Here is a 24,671-nt window from a genome sequence, read left to right on the forward strand (position 1 = left end):
GACAACCTGGAGCTCTGATGTACTGCTTTAGACATGTTGGAGTGATTAAAAAGCATTGATATTTAAATATTAAAAATGCAGCTATTTGAAAGGTAAACACTGAAATTATATTTTCACATGCTTTCTATTTAAAGTGTACATTTTGGTTGCATAACTCAGTGAATTAGTGAACCAAACCATGCAGCAAACTGCAAGTGTTGAGTTAGTTTTGTGTGATTAAACGTAACAGAATGTGGCCGATAGCAGATATTAGATTTGTAGTAATTATGTGTTGATGTCTCCCATCAGATTTATCCCGTTATTTGTTCATATGACAGCCGCATTGTGCAGGACAACACGTTTCATCAGGCATGTAAATACACACAGGCCGGGGCTGTGGGTCCAGGCTGCCTTTAGGGAACATCGGAATTCTGGGTATCAACGTGTCAAATAACACAGTAGAGTTATTTAATCAATAAAAGAAAACATGATGTCTATCTGTCTGTCTGTCTGTCTGTCTGCCTATATGTGTGTGTGTATATATATCTGTGTGTGCGTGTGTGTGTATATATATGTATATGCATATATATGTGTGTGTGTGTGTATGCATGTATGGAGGAGCAGTGAGTGAATTTTAAAAAAACATGTTTTTACATTTTATGTTATGTCACACACTGCTATATATATATAGATATATATATAGATATAGATATATATACACACACATATATATTGTATATATTAAATCTACACACAGCATTGCATTTTTTTCTGCTACAACTTCTCCCATGTATATTTTTTTCCCTGTCATTTCTATATTTGCATTTTTATATTTAATTTATGCACTAACTCTTTTACTGACACTTTATTTCTCTTTCTAATTGCTGAACGTGGTGCGGAAACTGTAGTGTCGCAGCTTTTGAGCGGGCCGTGAAGGCAGCGCCGTGTTAGCGGGGCGGTAGCCGCTGCGCTCCATAATAAGCCTGCGAGCCGCCGCAGAGCTAACGTTAGTGCAGCTACCATCCACGGCCAGGTAGGCTAGCATCCTGCCTCTGTGGGCGCACACACAGAGGGCCTGTGCGAGAACTAAAGCTAAAAACTGTAGCCATGGCGGCCGAGGCTGACAAGGTGGAGCCCGCGGACAGCGAGCAGGACGAGGAGGAAGATGTTTACGAGGTGGAGCGGATCATCGACATGCGGGTGGAAGAGGTAAAGATGATGCTACATGCTAACTAGCGAGCTAACAGGCTAGCTTGGCAAACATGGCTGGCATCGCTTTCGCTCCACTCTCACGACGCATAGCCCACCCTGACACTCTCCGGCAGCCAAATACCTGCCGCAGGTGTATTTTAAGTGCGTTTATCTGCCTTAAATCGCTCTTATCTTCCCACATAATCACTCTTCCCCCCCCTGTTAGCGGCTCCCTGCTCCTCCATTCACCCAGCATCGTATTTTTTTTTTTTTTTCCTGCTACAACTTCTCCCATAATGTCCGCTCTCCTCTCCCCTGCCGGGGCCAAGGACGGGCGCTCTGCAAAGCTTTGCAAATATTTCCATCTCCAGTGCTTTTAGCTGAAATCAAAGAAGTCATATATCAGGAATAATCCAGTTTTTATTTGCACTGTGCATGAAATAGATTGCACAGCGAGGTAAAAACATAAATGTGAATTTATTAATGATGTTTTTACATTAACAGATTTACACCACACTAGATAATAATTAACTTTGAATGCAAATACAATTTTAATCCACGTTTCGTCTCTGTAAGTCACTACTTTTTTTAAAATTACACTACTAATTCAGTTTTAGGCTCAAGTGGCATTAATATTTTTGCAGAATAAAGCATGCACAGAACCAGTGTTTGATCAGTGCACACTCAAAAACACCTGAGTATCGAGTTAACTCTTTAAAGATTAACTTCCACTGTTGATTTTTCACCAGGACCCCTAAAATAATCTTAAAATGTCAAATTAAGTGTATTGATAGTGTGACACTAGGTCAATTTTATTATTTATTTATTTATGGAATATAATATATTGTTTTGAGTCTGATTCTATCGATTTTACATCAACTTCTTATTAATAACCAGAGAGAATCCAGATGTTAAATCTCACTTAATGTTTTGTATGATTGTGGACGCTCACACAGCTAATTAGCGCTTGTTTTGATCAGTTTATTGATCTTCCTTTGCTGTAGTGATCCCTCCTTGTGCTTATAACATATCGTCCTTTGTGACAAGATGGTGCCACATTTTCACACCTAAACATTAACTATCCCTTCGCAGCGGTGATTATGGAGGGAGAGAGTGTGTGTGGGGGTGGACTGGAGGCAGGTGTTGGTTTAAAAAGCCTTGGCACTCAAGGAAAAAGACAAAGGCTGAAGGATTCTTGTTCAGTTTAAGTAGTCACATTTTTCCCTCCCAGCTTTTGAACTCTTATGTTAATTTGTGGGTGAATTTTATGGTGTTTTGCAGTGTTTTTTAAGCGTGTGTGAACTAGCGAAGCATTTATTGTATAAATCTGCTTGTCAAAAGTAGAACTGTTCCATGAAATAGTTTTCAAAGCTTTACAGTAAGCTGGTTTTAAGACCCAAACAGCCTCCAGCTGCAGAGATATTCTGAGTATTTGTCAAATAAACACTTTTTTTAGTGCAGAATCGCTCATTAATTTTTTAAATGTAATAATTTAAGCACATTAAAATGTTTCACCTCAACCAAATTGTGCCAGAAAGTTAATCAGGAACATAAAAGTTTGTTTAGCACGCCGTGGTTTGCATTTCCACCACAAATCAAACCAGTAATGGATTAAAAAGTGACTTGCAGTGGTTTGTAGGGGGCCCTCCGAGGTGCAAGATGAGGAAGAAGTGGTCGTGGAGGAAGCCGAGCTAATGCCAGCCGTAGTGAGTTATTAAGACACTTTGCATTACACACTGCCGGCCGTAGATTGTAAAGAGTCTCTCAGGGAGTTTGAACAACCTGGAGGAGAAAACCTCAGGAACTGAAAACAAACACAGATGCTGCTGAAACACGGCGTCGGTGTGTCGGAGTTGTGTTGCAGAAGTGTGCAGTGGCCCAGTGTGAAGGATCGGGCTGAACTGTACGGGCTAATCACAGTGTGCTGGGCCATCGGGAGCGCAGAGGGCGAACTGGCACTAAAATCTGTATCAATTAGAGACGCAAGAGCCTCTTAAAATAATGAACGGAGCAGATTATCTAAGTCAGACCAAAGCTGGATGTAATTATTGTAATAACTGCTGTATCGTAGGACGACTGCTCTGTGTGTTTCTGTTTCTGGCTTTAAGAAGACGAGCTGTGTGAGCCTCTTTCAGAAGCTTGTATGACAACACTCCCTCTTTAAACCCAGAATAAAGGGGATACATGTTGTTGATCTTAATTACCTTGATTCTGGGTCATTTGATTTAAGCCCAAACTTCAGGACTCGTTTGCAGGACTTCGGCTAACTGGTTCCCCCCCGTGTGAAAATAATGTTCTGACTGAAAAAGCCTTTGTGTCTCTGCCAGGTGTGTGTGTGTGTGTGTGTGTGTGTGTGTGTCTAAGACCAGCCTGCTCATTTCTGCCTGTTTGCTGAACAACCTCTCGCTGATTCGCAGGTTGTTGTTTCTTTTTTTTTTTTTAGATTTCTATTTCATTAGCTGCTTCATAAGGTCACTGACTCCTCGCTCCTCTTAACCCGCCGCTCAGGGCCGCAAGTCACCGACAGCTGCTTCAGTCTGACACCACACGGCTAAAAGGCTCTCAGCCGGGGCTGAAAACAAGCCTTCGCCTCGTCTGCTCGGGCCACATTTTTGTCTTTGTGGCTCAAAAACTGACATCCACAGTAAAAGTTTGGTCTTCTTTTGAACAGGAGCATCTGCAGGTTAATTCAATACCCATTATGTCACGGTTCAGTAACGTTAGACACGACACGGCATGAATAAAAACATATTTCTGTTATCTTCACCGCCATCTTGACGGGTTTTTTTTATTAAAACAGTTCCAGTGGACGCTGCATTCAGCTTAAGTCTACAATTACAAACACACCAGAGGGACCAGAGGTTGTAATAAAGATATTTTTAAAAAGTTAAATATCTTGTAAAGCGTACAGTGGTTATAGGTTTAGATTAGGACTTCCTGAGGTCACTTCACAATAAAAGCTCTCTTGATGACTTTTAGCTTTTTAGGCTCTCAACAAACAAAAGGACTTTTCTGCAAATCTGGACATTAATTCTATACTTTTATATTTACTTTTTTAACGTAATCTGCCTTGCGGTGTTTGATGCTGTTGGACAGTAATGGATCGGCCACTGTTTTTAATTTTTGAGTGTGTTCTAATGTATTTGTTGTTTTTGTGTGTGTAAGTGATTTATTTTCATGTGTGCTTATGTTTGCACACATGCCGTCTAAAAGTATTTTGAACTAGACATTTCAGTGCACCCATAATGGGAGTCGGAGCTGCAAGTGCAGATTTAAGTTTGCAGAACTTCATTACAGATATTTGCATTAAATCAGAACCCATTTTTCCTGCAGTAGGTCACTGCAGCTTCAAATATTTAGCTTTTTCTCCCCAGTGAACTCTTGAACTCTTTTAAATCTTCTACTAAACCTATTCAAAATGCTGTATTTAATTGACGTTATGTAGTCTGTCGACCATATTTGCATGCAGGCAGCCGTCATGTGGTAATGTGGCGTTGCTCCTTTTGGTCGGTGGAGCAGAAGATGACAGCTACCAGCCACCTTGTCAGGTTGGTGTCGAGGTAACGCTTTGTGCTTCGTCTCTGTGTTTTCAGGGTGAAGTGCTCTACAGAGTCCGCTGGAAGAATTACTGCTCTGATGATGACACCTGGGAGCCAGAGGCCCATTTGGAGGACTGCCGCGAGGTCCTGTTGGCCTTTAAGAAGTCCATGGCTGATGCAAAGGCAAAGAAAGAGGCAGAGGCGAAGAAGAGCGTGGTAAGCCTTAGTGACAGCCTGTGTCCTGTTTTTAAAGAACAAACAATAGTGCTAGTGAAGGTAGCACATTTATGGAGCACAGAGGAAGTCATCAACTTGTTTTGGCTCTTTGCAAAACTCACAGTAGATCACAGGTCAGTTATTAAAGGTCGAATTAGTAACATTTTTACGATTATTTTAAAAAAATAACAACAACACTCCAAATACAATTATAATTTTGAATTAATCACTAAAGATTTTAATTACTTTTATCTCTGTGAGGTGTCTGACGCTAATGTTTCTAACAAGGCGTGTGAGCCAGTGGTGTCGTGTCATCTGGGATATACGTTATACATTATATGGTAGTGACCAGTTAGTGAGGAAGAAAACAGAAACAATGGCTGATGATCTCAATCTCGATCTCAATCAAGCGCCAACATCGGCACATATTAGCTTAGTTTAATCATCTGAACAACCGTAACACATAAAATTATAATAAGGGATATTTAAACAATGCATAAAGTTAACAAGCGTTAACCAGATAGATCGATACTTTATTCATCCCTTTTAGGAAATTCAGGCATCCAGCAGCTCACACGGTCAACCTTTAAGCCTCAAAGCAAAAAACCCAACATAAACTGTGAAAGTGTGACGTTGTTTGTCCCGTTCTCTCGTCAGAAACAGCTGCCTACAAAGAGCGACGTGTTTGATGCCGACTCGGAGAGTGAAGGCGACAGGGAGCATCCGGCCGAGTCGCCCAGTAAGAAGAAGAAAAAGACCAAGATCCGGGAGGAAGAGGAGCCATCTCCAAAGGAGAAGAAGAAGAAGAAGAAAGAAAAACGTAAAGAGGAGTTGAGACCTCTACCGGCACCGGAAACAGATGAAGAAGACGAAGAGGGAGAGGAGAGACCCCCGACTCCACCCTCTCCTCCCAAGGAGAAAAAGACTGAAGCAAAAAAGCGGATGGTTGATTCTGAAGAGGAGGACAATGAGCCAGTTCCCTCCAAAAAACACAAAAAGGAAAAGGGAAAAGAGGGAGGGAAGCATAAGAAAGAGAAGGGAGAGGAGGGGAAGAAGAAGAAAGGGAAAAGGGAAAGGAAGATTGAAACCTCTGAAGACGAGGCAGCTGCACCTCTGGAAGACGACCTGAGCGACGGCCCTTTGGACGCCCAAACGGACGACGCCGCGTCAACGGACACGACAGCAAAGTCGGCCGAAAAGGCACGTTTGGACGACAAGACCAAACAGAAGAAGGGGAAGTGGGAGGTAAAGCTGCAGGGCATTAAGGACCTGATCCACGACAAAAAGAGCAAAAAGGCGGACGCGGCCCAGAAAGAGAGCAGCCTCCAAAAACTAAAGAGCCTCACCTCTAAAAGCAAAGAGGAGGCGGCGCCGCACTCGGACTCCAGCGACAGCTCCACCCTACATAAGAAGGCCAAGAGCAAAGGGCCGGAGAGCACGTCGACACCTCCCAAAGTCCCGTCCTCCTCCACGTCCTCGTCGTCCTCGTCATCCTCCGTCACAGCGGCCGGCAGCACCAAGGGAAAGGAGGAAGAGGTGCCCAAAGAGGAGGTTTTGGGACAGAAGGACGCCTCGGGCTCAACTAACCTGTTTGAGAAGTTCCTGTTAAACTGCGAGGCCAAAGACCGGGCCCCCCGCAGGCAGCCGGTGCATCAGCCCACCCCGGAAAAGAGCAGCAGCAAACCCCCAAAGGTAAAGTACTGGTGTTATGTGGTTTACACTCCACTGTTTTTCATAATCTGACCTAAAACATTGATCCAACGAAGCTGCATTTAACACAATTTAACTCTTTAGTAGAGACAAAAACACTTTTTAAGCTGTATATTTAAATAATTAAAGTCCTCACAGCATTAAACAATGTGTCATCAGGCAGATTGTACAAATTGGAAAATTAAGAGCTTCATTTCCTGAGAAGCATCAGAGATAGTTGTGATAGATAGAGAGATAGATAGATACTTTACTCATACTCTTTGGGAAATGCAGGTATCCAGCAGCTCATACAGTCAATTGACAAACATTAAAATGGACAAATATATAATTAAAGTCAGTGGGACAGTGAAGTAAGTTGGTCCCACTCATACCATTTGAAGGAGCTCAGATTTTGCCTCGATTTGATCTTTTTTTTTTTTTTTTTTTCTGCAATTTTTAAGCTTCTGACTTAAGCAAACAGACTACGACCACGTCAGGGACCCTTAAACTGACACAGATTAGACCCCTGTTTGATAATATTTAGAGAGACATGAAACCCACCACATATAAAAGTCATAAAAGTTGTGATTTTGCTACTTATGGATGGAATAATGGGGTAAATGAATTGCAGGGGAAGCCTAGGAGCCCTGAGGTCCCCTTAGAGAACCACTGGTTTGGAAAATAAAACATTACAATCTCATAAACAGACATTATTGTCTAATACGTGTAACACAGTTCTTTGGATGGCTGGTGTTGTGTGCAGATACAGAATTTCTAAGCAGCTCTGAGCTGTTGGGATTAACGGTGATCAGAGACGGTGCTCTGCTGCGAGCAGGGGTGCAAACCTGTCACCTTTCTGCAGAAAATCACTGTTTTCAGGAGATTATTGTTCAGGCAAACAACAACACGTGTGTCAAACGGTGAACGTCTCATTCCCCTCAGCCAGCGTTACTACACGGTGCTAACATTGAGTTTTCTTTTCCAACAATAGCTACAAGGCAAGCCTGAGAAGATCCCCAAGTCAAACAAAGAGTCTCCAGCTCAGAAGGCAGAGACTGAGAGGACGGAGAAGACCAAGCAGTCAGACGGTAGGCGTCCACACACAGACACGGGGGGGGAAAAACACAAACGCACAGAGTTATCGATGCTCTTGATTGATTGGATTGTTTTTACGTGAAGCAGCAACAGGTGGCATCCCTGATGGGCTCTTCTGATCATTATCACAGACGTGTACAAAATCCAAACATGTATTTAAAACTTGTATCAGCGGAGCGTCTGTAGCAAGTGTCAGAAAGGGTGGTTAGCACAGCGGGAGTGGAGTTATTAGCAACATCAAGTGTGTTTTTAAAGAATATCTTCCAGCTTTTTTCCACCACAAAGCATTGAAAAGAGCAGTTTTAGTTTAGAGAGGATTTTTACGAGTGTATCGAAGGGAGGATTCTTCTGAGGAGAACACGGTTGTGTAGGAAAAACATTTCTAATACTGTTATTCTCTTTTCCTGTTATGTAGTATTGGCACTGTTGGCGTACATCTTTTCTTTGTTCTCATTGTGTGTGTTGTCGCTGTAAGCTAGCTGTTAGCACTGGTAGCACAGTCCACAGCACAGTATGGAAGTGCTCGTACTTAAAAAGGCACCATGGTTATGGTTAGCGATGCAGTGACACCACTTTCAAACCAAGGACAAGTACTTGTATTTGGGTATTATACCGGGTACCGATACGAGTACTGATTAGTACTATTACAGTTTAATGTACAAGCAGATGTCTGCAAAAGGCCACATTTTTAGTAAAGGGTGCATTTTGGGTGAAATCATAACCTGCTTGTTAGAAAGTAATGAGATGAAATAAATAAACACACACTAGATTGTGGTTGCTCATCGTGATGTGCGGACCCGTTAAGGTCCCTACGCACAAAAATTACAGATTGAAACTCATTCAAATCGCTATTTTTGATCCTGCTCAAATAAAAAGTATACAACATGCATCTTATTTCTCCGCTTCATTTGAGGCCTGTGGCTCGTGTGCTCTGAGGGCTTTCCTTCCCGATGACGTCATTTTTACCACATATGGCAAATGGAGAAAATACCTGCTTGTTCCGATAGAGGACACTTGCACTATATCCTCCCTCCTCCTCTCTCCACACAAGCTCTGAGGCGTTAAGTTTGTGTGGGGGTGTGTGTGTGTGTGTGTGTGTGTGGGAACGTGAGTGTGTGTGCATTTTTTTTTTTATTATAAAATACGTAGAACGCACATCTGCACAGGGACCCCTGCACAGCTTTGAAATAAACGAAACGCAGGACCCTGCACATGAAAGTTTCAGTCGCCGAGAACCAAAACAGACCCCGACTTTGTTTATGCAGCTGCAGCATGGTGCGCAGGAGTACAGGAGAGACCTTCTCATTTGTTACCTGGCAAGAAGTACTACACCACTGAGGAGGCGTTCGATATGGTCACGCAGAGCGACCCCGAGCCCATGGAGCACGACTTCATAACCTCGGATGTGGACACCGACACAGTCGATGAGGATGAGAAGTACCACCCGGGGCCTGGCTCATCCTCCACCAGCTCCACCGACTTGTCTGACGGTGGGGAAGAGGAGACGCCGGACCTGTTGTGGAGGTCCAAAAACAGAGAGATCCTCTGGGCAGCCACAAATGATGCAACGTTTCAGTATAAACCTCCAGGCACGGGACTAACCCCGGGACCCACCCGCTATGCCGTGGCCAGAGTTGGTGAGCTGATTGACAGTTTTGAATTATTTTTCACCCCGGAGATCACCAAAATTGTCACTGAATATACCAACCTGCATGGGAGAAGGACGATCCCCAAGTGGAAGGACATCGACTCAACCACCATGCGGGCTTACTTTGGACTCCTTCTGTTGGCCGGCGTCTATCGGTCCCGCAGCGAAGCAACCCGCAGCCTGTGGGATCACCAGACGGGCCGGCATATCTTTCGGGCGACCATGTCTGTGAAAACGTTTACGTTGATCAGCAGAACTCTGCGTTTTGACGACCGGCAGGCCAGACAGCGGCATAAGGATAAGATGGCTGCGGTCCGGGAAATCTGGGATACATGGACGGAACGGCTCCCCTTGATGTTCAATCCAGCTGTGGACGTTTGCGTGGACGAGCAACTCGTGCCGTACCGGGAAAGCTGCGAATTCCGGCAATACATGCCGAGGAAGCCGGCCAGGTATGGCATAAAAATGTGGGTCACCTGTGACGTAAAAACATCATATGCATGGAGGGTCTCTGTTTACACCGGCCGAGTGGCTGATGCGCCAGCAGAAAAACAACAAGGACGGAGGGTCGTGTTGGAGATGACGGAGGGGCTGAAAGGGGTGACTGTGACGTGTGATAATTTTTTTTCCTCCTACGGGCTGGCAGAGGAGCTGCTCCGAAGGAAGATCGCCATGGTTGGCACAATGCGCAAAAACCGAGCAGAGCTTCCCTCTCGGCTCATGAGGATAGAGGGGAGGGAGGTCCTCTCCTCCGTCTTTGCGTTCACTCCAACTCACACCCTGGTTTCCTACGTCCCAAAGCGGGGCAAAAACGTCATCCTGCTCAGCACCAAACACCGGGCGCCGGAGATCGACAGGGGGGAGAAAAAGAAGCCCAAGATCATACTGGATTATAACAGCTGCAAAGGAGGAGTGGATACCATGGATACGGTATGTTTACGCAATCCATAAACATAAATATTATTTATTTTTTCAGAATTCATGTGCTTGTCTGAGATGTTTACTATTCAGCTTTTCTTATATATAAAAAACATTTTTCCTCATCTTTGTCTCTGGTCCTCTTTTGTTTTGCAGATGATCGCTACATACAGCTGCAGGAGGAGGACCAGGCGGTGGCCCTTGGCCCTTTTTTTTAACATGCTGGACATTAGTGGCATCAACGCCTACATTGTGTGGACGGCCATTTGCCCAACGTGGCACCGGGGAAAGTCCCACAGAAGGAGGCTGTTCCTGGAGGAGCTGGGGAAGAAGCTGGTCACCCCGCAGATGGCCCGCAGACAGCACCTCCCACAGGCACCAGGGGCCGTCAGCCTCGTTTTAGAAGCTCAGGCCTCCAGTACCCCCACCAAAGACCCCACTAGCACCCCCCGCACTACCCACACCCGTATGAGGAAGCAGTGTGTGCTCTGCCCTACTCGGAAAGTTGTGTTGTGCACCTGCAGAAAATGTGGAAAACATGTTTGCAAGGATCATTACGACACCATTTGCACCTCCTGCCTCTCCTGAGCTGCTCTTCTGTCATTAGGGCCCGAGCACCGAGCATCTTCAATACATCTGGCGTTTTCCGTGTATTTTTGGTGATTCACAGGGTTTATAAATGAACGAACTAGTCCGAGGGGGTTGAAGCGATCGACTTCAAACTTGGTCAGCTGGTAGTAAAGACATCAACGATGAAAAGTTCTTCAAGGTCTCTACAAAAACGGTTTGGGCGTGGCGAGCTGTCAAAGACATGTCTGATGAGAGTCCCGCCCTGAAGACGTCTACATGTCAATATTCACTCACAGTCATAGCGCCACCTGGTGGAGACAGGAAATGCTATGTTTTACACTATGATGTCTCAAGACCAACCAGTTGATCAGATCCACTTCACATTTGGTCAGGAAAGCCTCAAAGCGTTGATGTTGGTCCGTAGCGAACACTGTGAATTTTCGTCAAAAGGCGTTGCCGTGGAGATGTGGCACTTCCTTCGCCATGAACACTAAAAGTGCTGTAACTCCACTGTACAAGGTCGTATCTTCACCACATTTATACTGTTGGATGACTGTCCGGATCTGAAGACATGTACAGGCCAATTCTGAACTATAGTCATAGCGCCACCTAGTGGTAGTAGGAAGTGCATGTTCTATTCTCTCAAGTAGGTTAACCACAGCCACCTAAATTTTGGTCCAAATGTTCCCAAGACGTCTACAAAACTTCGGCGAACTAGCCCCCAGGCTGCGTTTTTAGGTGGTCCGGTTCACCTCAAACTTTGCTGTAGAAAGACTTGGCGTAGTTGAAACTTCACCAAACCTCCTCAAATATGGTGAAAACATTCCTAAGACTTTGAAGATGCTGTGTTGAGAAGCTGTTGAGGCTTCGTGAAACGCCGCTGCCGTGGCCGTAAAACTGGAAGTTGCTGTAAAATGACCAGGCACGATTCAAACCTCACCAAACTTTGCACACACACCAGGAGGCCGTCAGTGATCTGGTCTGGTTTATAGGTTTGAGTTTGTTAAAACGGCTCAATGGCTCCTCCTATATTATTTCAACAAGATTTTAACGAAGCAGCCCCTGAGCAACATTTCACTTAAATGTGTCAAATTCACTGTGTATATGGCCAATGCCAAGACCTAAAGAAAAGTCTCTTGGAGCCATGTCCTAAACCCAACAGGAAAAGCACTATTTTTATTTTAATCTTGCATCTAAAAATAGGCATTGTGGTTATTTTAACCTTTTTTAAATCTTTCAAGATGCTTTTTTGTAAATCTTTCTTGTTTCAGTGTAACTGTATGCCTTATAATACAGTGTAATTTCCTGCTTTTCTACTTGTTTTCTCAGTTTAATATTGAGTCACAGGCACAGAAAAACACAGTTACAGCAGGAGATCAGCTCCATGTGACATAGATCATTTGATTACATGAAACTTGACATGATTTTAATGATTGTGTTCATCTTCTTACCTCAATTCACAAAGTGCAAAACTTTCTGATTTTTAAGTTTCCCCTATGTGTATTATTTTTTCTATTTTTATACTTATATACTTACTTATATACTCCTTAACTGTACATCTATATTAGATATCTTCTGTCGTTCAAGTGATGCATGTGATGTTCGTCTCGGCTCCATGAAGGCTCGCTGCGAGCGGCATGTCCGCGGCTGCAGACGCGGCCGGAGGACGCTTGAATGCTGCTTGCAGCTTTAATGTTGTTGTAGTTGTTAGTATGTTCATTTATAGATCTTGTTCTGTTGTATGTTGTTATAATAAATAAGTGGCAATGTTACCTGGGCAATAGGTGAGGTTCTTTATTACAGCACAAAAAATAATTTGTCATGAGGATTTTATGAAATATGACACAGCAAAAAAAAATGCATATAAATAAATGTTTCACATATCAGGCTGCAGTAATCAAACCATAATAAATTGCATGAAGTATATTGAAAATAAATAATTTGTGTATTTTAGACCATAAAATGAGTTGCATCATGACAAAAACTGATGCTTGAAAAAAATAAAAAAAAATGTATGAGAACATTTTTGTGCGAAGGGACATTAACGTAACAATTTCGAAGATGCATCAAAAGGTTAAATATTGACAGAAGTGTGTAAAATTAGGCGGAAATAGGCTGCTACAGGAAGATGAGGGTAGATGAGTGGGAGTCCAGTGTTCTCCAGTTGACGTGAGAAATGGTGGTTGGTGGTCAAACCACTATAATTTTACTTATTCACTCTTTCGCAGTAATTTGGTCGGTAACAGATCTAAAATATATATTACAGCGTTGATCATTAATAGAGTAAAACTATTTGTAAACTGTTTTACTACAGTTTTTTTGGATGTGATTTATATAATTTGGATTCCTTATTTTGTGTAAAATGTTTTCACCAAATATTGCATTGATTTTTGAGCCTCATAGTATTTCTCTTTTGTAAATATCATCTCTTTCCTGTGAATATATTTTTTTTTAGCTCCTAATTTTCTTTATTTTTATCATAAAGTTAAGATCTTTTCATTCTGTTAACTGCTTTTCTTTGTTTTTATGGCCACAGAAAGATGATTGTACCCCTGAGGACTGCTTTAAAGGCATCCCACACTACAGTTGATTAACTTGGCTCCCATCATTTTCTTAATAGAGTCATAAATTAACACACCTTCTTTTCTGTCGCTGCTTAATGATGCTGCTCTCTGCCGAGCTCGAACGGGGAATGGCGGCCATGTGGATATAACAAGCTTCTGTTGTCTGTAGATTTGTCTTCATGCTGCGTTTGTCTAGAAATATGACGACCTGTTCGCTCCCTCTTTAGTCCCCAGACCCGGCCAGAGTTATGGCTTCAGCCTGGACAGTGACGAGAAGGAAGGAGAGGAATCGGCAGCAAAGCCGAAGCCTGGAGAGGATCCCCGGAAGAGGAAGGAGAGGCCTGAGGAGGCGCAGCGGCCCGGCTGGGAGAGGAGAACGCCAACGGAGGACAGGAGGAAGAGGAGGGAGGACAGTGAGCCCAGACTCTTCATGGCATGTGACGACAATCAGGACACTCAGGACCCACCAGAGAGCGCTGACAAGTCAGGTATGTTTCACGTGCTGGTCCTCTCAGCTTTCACATCAAATTATTCATTTCATCTGCGCAGTTGAGATGTCAGTATGCAAGGTGTCAGCCTGCCAGCTAAAGGCTGCGTCTCTGTGTGGTGCAGACAAGGGCCAAGCCACCCTGAGTCTAGGAATGGACCTCAACCTGGACTGGATGACTCTGGACGACTTCCAGAAACATCTGAACGGGGAGGATGAGATCCTGTCAGGTCCACCGTTATCACCCAGTGAGTGTTTCCATCTGCGTCTTGGACAACGAGCTGATTACTGTCAAACTCACTTTAGTTCAGGGGCCCAATTTGATCTCAAGAGGGCCGGACCAGTAAAATCACAGCATAATAACCTTTAGATAACGACAACTCCAAATGTTTCCCTTTGTTTTAGTGCCAAAAAACTTTTAATGAGCAAAACATTATGAACGACCTGAAATCTCTTGAGAAAAATATGTGCAATTTCAACAATATTGTGCCTCATTGTCACCACAGTGTTTCTACAGAGGCACAGAACATTTAGTCACAGGTATCTGGAACTGCATAGTGGATAAATTTGAAATAGCAGTTAATGTTTTTACACTTTGCAAAGGCCGTATGTTTGACACCCCTAGTCTAGAAGCTCTTACGGAGCTGATATAAAGGCTCATAGTCATTGATTGACACACTGGAGGTATTTTGAACCACCAGTTTTGGAACATAAACTCACAGCAACAACTTTGTTTCTCTACTTTATCTCCTTGTCTTTAAAGTCCCAATGAAAAAGCAGTTTCTGTATCTATACTTTCTTAAATGTGGCGTCTTTTTAACTGGAACAGAATATAATACTACTGCTATTACTGATAATGATAATAGTAATAAACTTAATTAATACTGCACCATTCACATGTAAAATACAGCTCAAAGTGCCTAAATGCATTTCCTCTTTTCTCATTTTATAAGATCTTTAAAATGTGTGTGCATGTTACTTTACAGCAGCCTGTAAAACATGTTTGATTGTGAGATCTGGGATGTTTCTTTAAGCTCTGTGTGGCTCTACCTTGTTCCCGTCAGGTGAGTTGCGGGATGCGGTGAAAAGTGGAGACTACATGGCCGTAAAGTTGGCGCTGAATTCCAAAGAGGACTACAATCTGGACCAGGAGGTACGTTCGCTTCCCTTCAAATGTTTTGTTTTAGTGCATTTTATAAACCATGTTGTGTTTATCTGCCGATTAGCTTGTGCCTTCGTTGATTTTGTTCTATATTTACTTTTGATTCACAAATACTGAATATCAAGGCCTCTTGAGAATGCACTTAAAAGCACATTTTACAATTTTTAAAGCTCGCACCTTGGTTGTCCCCCCTCGTGTGTGTGTGTGTGTGTGTGTGTGGGAGTGTGTGTTTGTGCAGTCTGGTATTAAAAAAAAAAAGTGAATGTCTGACACAAATGGCACTAATACGGTCGAATACTTGCCCAGCCAGGTCCTCTATAAAAGAGTTTTATATTTATAAACATGCTTAAAATTATACTTCATATTGTGACAGGAGAAGCAACCCAGTTGAAAATATTAGAAAAGCATTTGACATGAACAACAGTGGTCCAGGAATTATCTTGTCCCATATTGAATTTCTCCACAGAAGAAATATCTGACCTGTTTTATGCACAATCTTAGAAGTTCTTAGAAAAATATCAAGGTGTTATTTGTTTGGAATATCATAATAAACCCTGAAATAGCAATAATAATCCTTCTAATCATCATAATAATAATAATAATAATAATACATTTGTAAGTTTCACAACAGTATCAGCAGGACTGGAAAATACTGAACAGTTAGACTAAATGGCTCACTAGGACCACATGGTGCAGCAGAGGTGACTCCATCCCATCACATTCAAAGGATCCCTAATAATTAACTCAAACGTCACTTTAAAGATGAAAAAACTGTGCACCAAGGAGTCTGTCTCTTCAAGATCTACATCCACAGACTTTACTGTGTCGCATCCACCAATAAATCAACGCCTCAAGATGTTTTTCACAACTACAAAGCACCTTTGCTTCTGCGACAAACTCAGGTAAGAGTGTGGCCTCGATTGCTTTATTCGTATTTTTATTATTTTGATTGTCAAATTGTTGAAATAGTGTAAATATTTTATATTATAGTCATTTAGCTCCATTACAACTTTTGATTGTTTGCATTTTATGTGGGCACAAGTAGGTTTTAAAGGTAAATTACACCTACATTGTACAACCTGTATTGCTCTAATTTGGGCAGAATACGTAAAAAGCTAACAGAAATCTCCACTGAAAAGCTCATTGTTAAGCTAGTTTAGTCTATCAACCATAACATGGTTTAAAATTGATCTTTAATTCATCTGTTAATTGTACGTTGGTGTCTTGGAGGCAATATTATGAATCCATTATTATATATTCGTCATAATGCGTGCACATTAGAGATTGTGGTGTCATCTTTCTTTGCAGTGACAGAACCAGTGGAAGAAGACACTGAACATATGAAGTAATAGGACAAGATGAACCCTTTGAAGCAGGTACATACTGTAAATGCTTTCAGACCATGTATCATCATCATGATCATAGCACAACATGAGCAGCCAGCGTGCATCAGAAACTATCATGTATTCAGGAGGTTTTTTTATTTTATTTTTTTTATAACTCACCATCAAACATTAAGAGAAGAGCAGATGAGATCTAAATACCAAACGTAATGTTGTTATGTGAATGGCTGGACACGGTCATAGTGGTTTGACTCTGTCCTGGACTTTCATAGATTTTACTGTTAAAACACCAGATTTTTTCTTTTTGTTTATGACAACAGAAGTATTTGTTTTTATTGCAAGCCATGAGTATAGATCTAGTGTCAACGCATATTCTGTCCTCTCCATGTAGCATTTCATCCAACACCCCATGACTACATATACTTGGTTAGACATTTACAATGTTAAAACGCTGCTTGATCCAATAAAGCCATTAACTGTTCTCCAATGGGTCACATGTGGTTTTTGTACTGGAGATTTGAGAGGTGTCAGGGGTTTTTGATACCATCGCTGGGCTAAAAGTGATGTGTGGCCATCACATTGACTTCTGTTTGAATGAGCCTGGATCTTGCTGGGGCATTGCCAAGGTGCTGATGCAATTGAAAAATGTGCAAGAGATTTTGAAAAGGCAACACTAAACAAAATGTCACAACTTATCACCACCACTTAACAACCAAAATTCAGACTAAATTTTAGCTCTTAACCCCCTTCCCCTCCCCCACATTTATTTCCTAAACGGTGTGTGTTTTAAGTTCACTCAATCGAATTATTCATGAGGTCTGATTTGGCGATGAGTCTTACATATACTTGTTCTTTTACAGGCTTGTACTATTGGTGAGACGAGGTCATTTGAAGGAGAGAGGAGCTTGATTGAAGAGAGAAGTTCGGGTGATGCTCTTAGGTTGACTTCTAACCTTGACAGTGCAAGAAATGAAGAGGGCACTCCAAGATTAAACGAGAGTATCCCACAACATTTGGATGGTCCAAAAGGTGGCGAAAAAATGCTAAGCTGCCCTGCTAGTATAAACACTGAGCAAATGATGGAACATGAAATGATCCAAGAAGGTGGGAAGGATGTAACTGAGTCCAAAAATACTGCTTGTGATTCAGCTACCGAGGCGGAAAGTCAAGAAAAAGAAAACCAGAAGCAAGCAGATGAAGACGAGATGTCAGATGACACAAGTAAAATGAGCTGGAGCTTTGATCATTTAAATCCAAACAGAAATGCAGAAGGGATGCAGACAAGGGATGACGAATCTGAGCAAAAGGGCACAGCTAATGAACAAAATTCCCTCAAGGAAGCAAATGACTCAAGTGATGAGGCAGAGGGTGTGGTGGCAGGTAGGTCACTCAGTACAGATCAAGGTCTCTTTAAGTCGGACGCAAGGGACGTCCCTAAAAGACGGCGCCGTAGGAAAACCGCGGAGACAAAACAACCAACGCGCAGTAGCTTAAGGACCTGTAAGAAAGTAGTTGAAATAACACCTAGCACAGCAGTTGTAGAGAAAAAAGAGTCATGCAAAAAGCACTTTTGTTTATACTGCAAACTGGCTTTTACCCAACTTGCAAAGCATTTGGAAAGGAAGCATGCTGAGGAAATTGATGTTGCCCATGCAATACACTTTCCCAAAGGTTCCAAAATCAGACAGACTCTGCTTGACCAAATTCGCAATAAAGGAGATTATGAGCATAACTGTCAAGTTCTTAAAAGTGGCGAGGGGGAAATTGTGACCAAGAAGCAGGTGAAAAATCCCAGCATATCTGTCCGGGACTTCCTGCCTTGTCAGCATTGCTTTGCTTTTTATCGCAAAACTGACTTATGGAGACACGAGCGGTCGTGTAAGACCAGAAAGGGAGATCAGAAATCCCCTGAAAGTGCGAAAAAAAGCAAAGTTCACAGTGCTGCATCCAGGCTGCTTCCAATGTCAGAGTTTTTAACTGGGGGCTGTGAGGAAATCATCCACATCATGCATCAAGATGACATCTCAAGGCATATTAGAAACGACCCACTTATTTGTAAATATGGCAACGCATTGTCTGTTAAATATGACCATGACAAGTCCCAGTTTGCTTATATCGCACAAAAGATGAGGGAACTGGGTAGATTTGTGCTCGCTGTTAATGAGCTTGACAAGCGTGTGAAGTATTTGCATGAAATCTGTCAGCCATCCAGATTTGAATTGGCTGTTGAAGGGGCCAAAAAAGTCAGTGGTTTTGATCCCAGTTCCAGTAAGTTTAAAACAGTTTCCCTCGTCACAAAGGTCGGCTACTCTTTGAAACGAGCTGCAGAAATAGCTTTTGGGGAAAGTCGGATGACAGAGGACAGTGAAACTGAAAGCGAGGTCAGAAAGTTCATACAGCTTCTAGATACAAAATGGAGTCAGTGTTTTTCTCGCAAAGCTCTTGCATTATCTCTAAAGCAAGAAGTAAAGAAAGTGGAAGTAGACAAGTCAACTGTGACGGAAGACTTGATGAAACTCCACAGGTTTATCGCAGGGGAGGAAGATGAAGCCCGGAGGGAGCTGAAAGAAAATCCCAGTTTGTCAACGTGGAAAAAACTGAGCGAGGCCACTCTAGCTGATATATGTCTGTTTAACAGAGGGAGGGTGGGGAATATTGGCAGAATGCTCTTGCAAACTTACACTTGCAAAAAGAGTAGGGGAACATTTGTGCCTTCTGCAGATCAGATAAGGAAAAGCACAAAATTGGAGCTTGAACTTGGTGCCAGTTTCACCAGGTTGGAACTAGAAGGCCAGTATGGAAGGAACATGCTGGTTCTGCTAACCGATCAGATGGTTTTATCAGTCGATTTACTCATTGAAAATCGAGAACAAGCGGGTGTGTCAAAGACTAACACGTTCCTGTTTGCACGAACTGAAGGTCCGTCCTTCATCAGAGGATTGGATTGTTTCCGGAGGGCTGCGATGGAATGTGGAGTTAAAAACCCAGAAGCTCTTCTGTCCTCGTCGCTGAGAGAGCAAATTGCCAGTTGCTGGCAGCTAATGAGCCTCAATGAGAGTGAACTGGATCAAGTGGCCAAAGTGGTGGGAAAGAGCAGCGAGGAGTGTTACAGACTCTCAAAAGATGCATCACAGCTGGAGGAAGTGAGCAAAGAGCTTCTCAAGATGGATCGAACACTGCCATCAAGTCCACCCACTACTGCGAAAGATGGTGTGTACCTTTTGCTCAAGTTCAATTCCTTGTTTGATCTGGAACTTTCACCCGTATTGTTAGCATTCATCATCACATTATCTTAGATGCCGCCGACCAGTAGATGTTCAAACTTCCCATTTTTGTGATCTCGTTTAGGACTTGACAGCTCATTGTTGACCTTTTGAAGCCACAGTTGACTAAACAAAAAGTCTTCCCCTCAAGGTCCACTCACTCATTTGTTCTGGAGCTTTTGACAATATCAAAACAGCACAGACAAAACAAAATGTTGCCATTTCCAAGGTCAGAAATGAACTCTCAAGCTCTACAATTAACAGTTTTATCATTTCAAATTGAGAGACTGCTGTGCTCTCACTTTGGATGAAGATTTTGTTCCTCTAATCAAACCATGATTCTCTATCTATATCTTTGTAGGAACAGCACAGAAGCCGGCTCTGAAGAGGAGACCCTGGAGTGAGAAGGAGCAGTCAGCAGTGAAGCGTTACTTGTGCGAATTTATCGAAACGATGAAGGTTCCCGGCAAAAAGGAGTGCAATGCTTGCATAGCTGCTGAGCCAGATCTCATTGGAAGATCCTGGACAGACGTCAAAAACTACGTACACAACACACTACAGACGATACGGAGGAGAAATAACCAGCAGAAGTCTGAAGGGAGTGTAAATGAGAGCCCAAAAGCTGGAATCGAAGCTAAGAAAGATTTGGAAGAGGCAAACATTGTCTGTAGTATGACAACGGTGCATCCAGATGACCTGAGAGAAAGTTCAAACTGTTGTATGACGATGGCACCACCAACCAACCTGAGAGAGTCCTCAGTACCATTCCCCTTAGAGATGACTTCTAGTTATGCAACCTTGTGTTCCAGTAGTACAAACATGGTCTATACGAGCCAATCATTGATTTCTACTTTCACACCTTTGAATGCCACTGATACTCAAGTGGTTCCTACATTTACTCCACACAACACTACAAATGCACTTATGCCTCCTGCGTACACATCGGAGAACATGATTATGCCAATGTCTCCTCCTTATTCACAGAATACCACAAGTATGCCACCCCCTTCGGTGTATACACCACAGGACACTACAGCTTCAGCGTTGATTCCTAATTTTAGCACCCTTAGCGCTCCAAGTACCTCAATGGTTCCTACGTTCACGCCTTTGAATGCACCAAGCACACCAATGGTCCCTACATTCTCATCGCTGAACGACAGAAGCAGGCCTATTGTTTCATCATTCACAGCTCTGAACCATTCAAGTACGCCAGTTTACCCCAGTTTAAGCCCACCAAGGCCCCCTACAACCGCACAGGTTGTCCCCACAATCCATAGACCCAGTGGACCCGATAGAGCACCAGTGGTGCAGGACAGTACGCCGATGTCCGCCACGGCAGGACGAGCTACTCCAGCTGCTAAGCCTCAAAAGAGAAACAAGAGGTTGTGGAGTGAGGAGGAGCAGGCAGCTGTGAGGCGTCAGCTAGGAGACTTCTGTAAACTGGTGAAAGTGCCAGGCAAAAAGGATTGCGATGCGTGTTTAGCTGCAGAACCTGCCTTGAACAGCAGAACGTGGAGGGAAGTTAAATATTTTGTACATAACTCGATCCAGTCGTTGAAAAGAAGAGGGCATCCAGTCGCCTCCAAACAGAGTGGAGGACCAGAACCAGAGACTAATGACCCAAACACGGAGTGGGATGGTCCTGTTTATCTGTCCTTGTAAATATTTGTAACTGACTTGCTAGAACACTAAGTGATCACTGAGATGTGAGGGGTTTGGCTTTAACCTCAAATTTTATGGGGCCTAAAAATTCAGCAGATGTGAATTATTGTAAAATGTACTGTCAGTGAACGTTGGTCTGAGTAGCCATTCGGATCTTGGCAACAAATGCAGACTGCCCTGCCATTCTTTTAGTCAGTTTTTTAAAAGTTCCTGAAGTATTCAGAATCGGGTCCCCCGGACCGAGTTATTGGTGTACTGTTGCATGAATATACACTAAATAAGTGGAACTTATGGCATTTGTACTGTAGCTTTGGCTCAGAAAAAGCAGATATTAAAGGATACCTCCAGTATTTTCAAAACTTTATATATTACATATTTTAGGTTCAAAATAACTTTTAGGTGCAAGAACTTGGAATCGGTCCAGTAGATGGTCTCAGCTGGCAGCCGCGAAACAGGATGCAATTGCAAGTGTTTTGTTTTAGCCACTGACAGGCCAAAGTGTCTGACAACATTATGGAAAGGATCCCTACAGAGAGAGGCCTGGAAGAGACTTTTTTATTTAACCCCAAAACATGTTCTATGGCTCTCTTCCAAGCAGCCAGACTCCATTGACAAAAACAGTAATTTTACCTCACAGAACACAGGAGTTGCTGGACTACCGTTTCCTCAATTAGTTAGTTTATTTGGCGTTTTAAGACATTTGTTCAGATCCTAACTAACTCTTTACAACACCTGAGTCACACAATAACGCAAAGTCACAGCACCTAGACAAGCAAATCGCGTGTTCTTCAAGGTAAAATTAATGTGTTTTTGTGAATGGAGTCTGGTGGCTTTGAACAGAGCACCATAACAGCTGTTTCTGGTTAAACAAAAGGTTCTCAAAGGTCTGTCTCTCTAGGAATAGTTTCCATGAGCCTGTCAGTGACAAAAACAAGTACTTTTAGTGGACGTGCTTTGAGGTTGCCCCCTTTTTGTTACTGCTACTCATTTCGACGCCAAAATATATTAAAAATAGGACCCAGGTTTTAAAATACAGAGTCATCCTTTAATGTTAAATATGGTTAGATTGCATATACGTATGTAATACAGTCAAATATGTAACACTGTCAAACTGTCAGATCATCACAGGTTATCTCTAGAAAGTGTTCTGATTTAAATGTGTGACCATTTAGTGAACGTGAACCTCATTTTTGCCAGGATTTGCAGCCTGGCATCAATTACTCGCTGTGGCGCCCCCTAACACGCTTTCAGGATTTCAAACACAATATATTTTGTGAAAATGGCGAAAGCGATGGCTGAATTGTTTTTGGGGACTGCCCAGCCACCGTGACCAGGGCGTGTCCCACCCTGCACTGAGCGAAGGTAACCTCAGTGACTGTACATTTCTAGAGGGATTTCTACTCTTCTTTACTTCCAGCACTTACTCAAACATCTATCTACAGTATTTCTGCCTGGACTGTTTTCAGTAGCATTTTTATGGATTTTGATGATGATGGGGGGGTGAAAAAAGCTAATCTTTGCAGCCAGTCCCTCCAACATAAATATGTGCTTTGACTTTATTTACATAATTCCCAAATGCCCGGCCCAGGTGTACTATATTCTTGCTTTAGCCAGTAGCCTGTATTGTAGATGGGCCCCTGATAGCCTGCAGCAGTAATGGCATATCTTCCTTGCTGATGTTAGAGAACTAGGAGCTCTGTGTGTGTATACCTCTCTTTTAGATTTTAAAAATATTTTTTCCTCATTTATATGTTTGTTCCTTTTTTTTTTTTTTCCATGTGTGCAATGCTGACGAAAGCTTTGTTTCTGTTTTTGTATCACTATACAGCAACTGTGTAGATCATTTTAGTACTTTATTGTTTTTATGCACTCTTGATTTGAGGTAAAACGCACTGCATTGGTCTCATTTCATTTTAAGCTTTTATCTTCTGGATGTTTGTCGCATAAATATCCAGTTGCCAAGATCAGATTGCCTTATTATGTCAGTTATTTGTTGGTATTATTTTTCCCAATTCATGTCGATAGCATCATAATCGGTACAATAGATTTTCTGAGCTGCTAATCACATCTTTTTTTTGTGTTATGACAAAAGTTGATTCATGACAAGACTGAAAAATAAGATAATGAAAATCTAGAGTGATGGGAATGGATTGGTGAAATCTTGTGTGTCTTGAGACAGACGGCAGTTTCCTTTCCTGTGGATAAGATGTTACCTAAAGTCAAACTTTTCCAAGTATTATCGCTTTTAAGTGAATATTCAGTGAACTAATCACGAAAAACACATTTCACTTTAAGCAGAAATTAAGTTTTCTGTCACATACAAACTTTGTTGAAGGTTTAAAACCGACGAGTGAACACATTACACTTATTAATCACAGGCTGCTGGCCACAGATGAGCTGAACGGGTTCCTCATGTTTTAGTTTCAAATTCATCTCTGCAGTGTTCGTTTTGTACCAGATATTCAATAAGGGGTGTGGATCATCTGTCTTTATTAGGGCGTCTGAGAAGAAAATTCACTCGTCAGTCATTTTCTTTGATGAAAATGAGCAGAAGTTATGGTGAGGAGCCCCAGATAGTTGTGATACGTCACAGACAAAAAGCTTTTGTGTTGACCTCAGTAGCAGCTGTAGTGAACCTGCGCAGAGTAACCAGTGTTCACCATTTCATACCAAAGCCATTAGTGTCAGACATACATGAAACCCTGACTTTGTTCAGGGTTACAACTCATTCACACCCAACGACAAACAGGTTTTCCGGTGTGTCGTTGCTTCCTTTGTGAAAGGGGCATATCTGTGTTGCATTAAATTCAGTAGTTCGGGTCGGCGCCCCGTTACAGTTGTGTTTGGAAAATATCTCCGACTGATGTTTGATCGCTCAGACACTACCGTTGCTCTTTGGTGTTGCAAAGCAGCGTTTTCCCCCTGTATGAGTAGATAGTTTTTCTTCTGGTGCTGTTGTATAAGCACACAGTGCGTGTCGATCATCATCCTGTTGTAATTACGTTGCCCTCAGTTAATGCTTCCTACCAAGTATTGTAAGGAACTTGTAACTTCTGCTTGTACAATAAAAATGCTTCTTGGCTTAAAATTTTAAGATCTTGTCGTTATGAAAAAGACAGATGGAGACTATTATTAGTGCATTTTAATTTGCCAGTGCCAAATGGTTAAGCAAACTGTTATATAACTCTTCTAGCTGTTCTCTTGCTTTATTAAACCACATTCAGCTAACTACTGTATATGTTTATACAGCATGACAAAAAGGCTGTTGGTGACCAAGTAGACTGACTCACCGGATGTCGGCTGTGGGTGTAAAACTATCAGTCGTTCTCTATCTGTGTGCTGCTG

The 24,671-nt window shown here is 42.4% G+C and overlaps 3 protein-coding genes across 3 annotated transcripts in view; all 3 read left to right on the forward strand.

Moving 5' to 3' along the window:
* Nucleotides 1-1,001: 1,001 nt before the first annotated feature.
* mphosph8 (M-phase phosphoprotein 8) overlaps nt 1,002-24,671 on the forward strand; it is a 29,254-nt gene continuing 5,584 nt past the window's right edge. The window contains exons 1-7 of the mRNA XM_070837901.1: nt 1,002-1,188; nt 4,764-4,925; nt 5,583-6,617; nt 7,606-7,702; nt 13,637-13,897; nt 14,022-14,144; nt 14,961-15,049. Coding sequence (XP_070694002.1) covers nt 1,087-1,188; nt 4,764-4,925; nt 5,583-6,617; nt 7,606-7,702; nt 13,637-13,897; nt 14,022-14,144; nt 14,961-15,049 — 1,869 coding nt within the window. The 5' untranslated portion in view covers nt 1,002-1,086. The remainder of the gene's footprint in view (nt 1,189-4,763; nt 4,926-5,582; nt 6,618-7,605; nt 7,703-13,636; nt 13,898-14,021; nt 14,145-14,960; nt 15,050-24,671) is intronic.
* LOC139208571 (piggyBac transposable element-derived protein 4-like) lies at nt 9,061-10,863 on the forward strand. Its single transcript, XM_070838290.1, has 2 exons — nt 9,061-10,287; nt 10,432-10,863. Exons 1-2 carry the CDS (start codon nt 9,061-9,063, stop codon nt 10,861-10,863), a joined length of 1,659 nt encoding a protein of 552 aa, XP_070694391.1.
* On the forward strand, nt 18,590-22,566 carry LOC139208572 (uncharacterized). Its single transcript, XM_070838291.1, has 3 exons — nt 18,590-19,611; nt 20,026-21,120; nt 22,499-22,566. The coding sequence occupies exons 1-3, from the start codon at nt 18,753-18,755 to the stop codon at nt 22,564-22,566; spliced, it is 2,022 nt and encodes a 673-aa protein (XP_070694392.1). The 5' UTR covers nt 18,590-18,752.

Source organism: Pempheris klunzingeri, chromosome 10, assembly GCF_042242105.1.
Source record: "Pempheris klunzingeri isolate RE-2024b chromosome 10, fPemKlu1.hap1, whole genome shotgun sequence".
NCBI classification, from domain to species: domain Eukaryota; kingdom Metazoa; phylum Chordata; class Actinopteri; order Acropomatiformes; family Pempheridae; genus Pempheris; species Pempheris klunzingeri.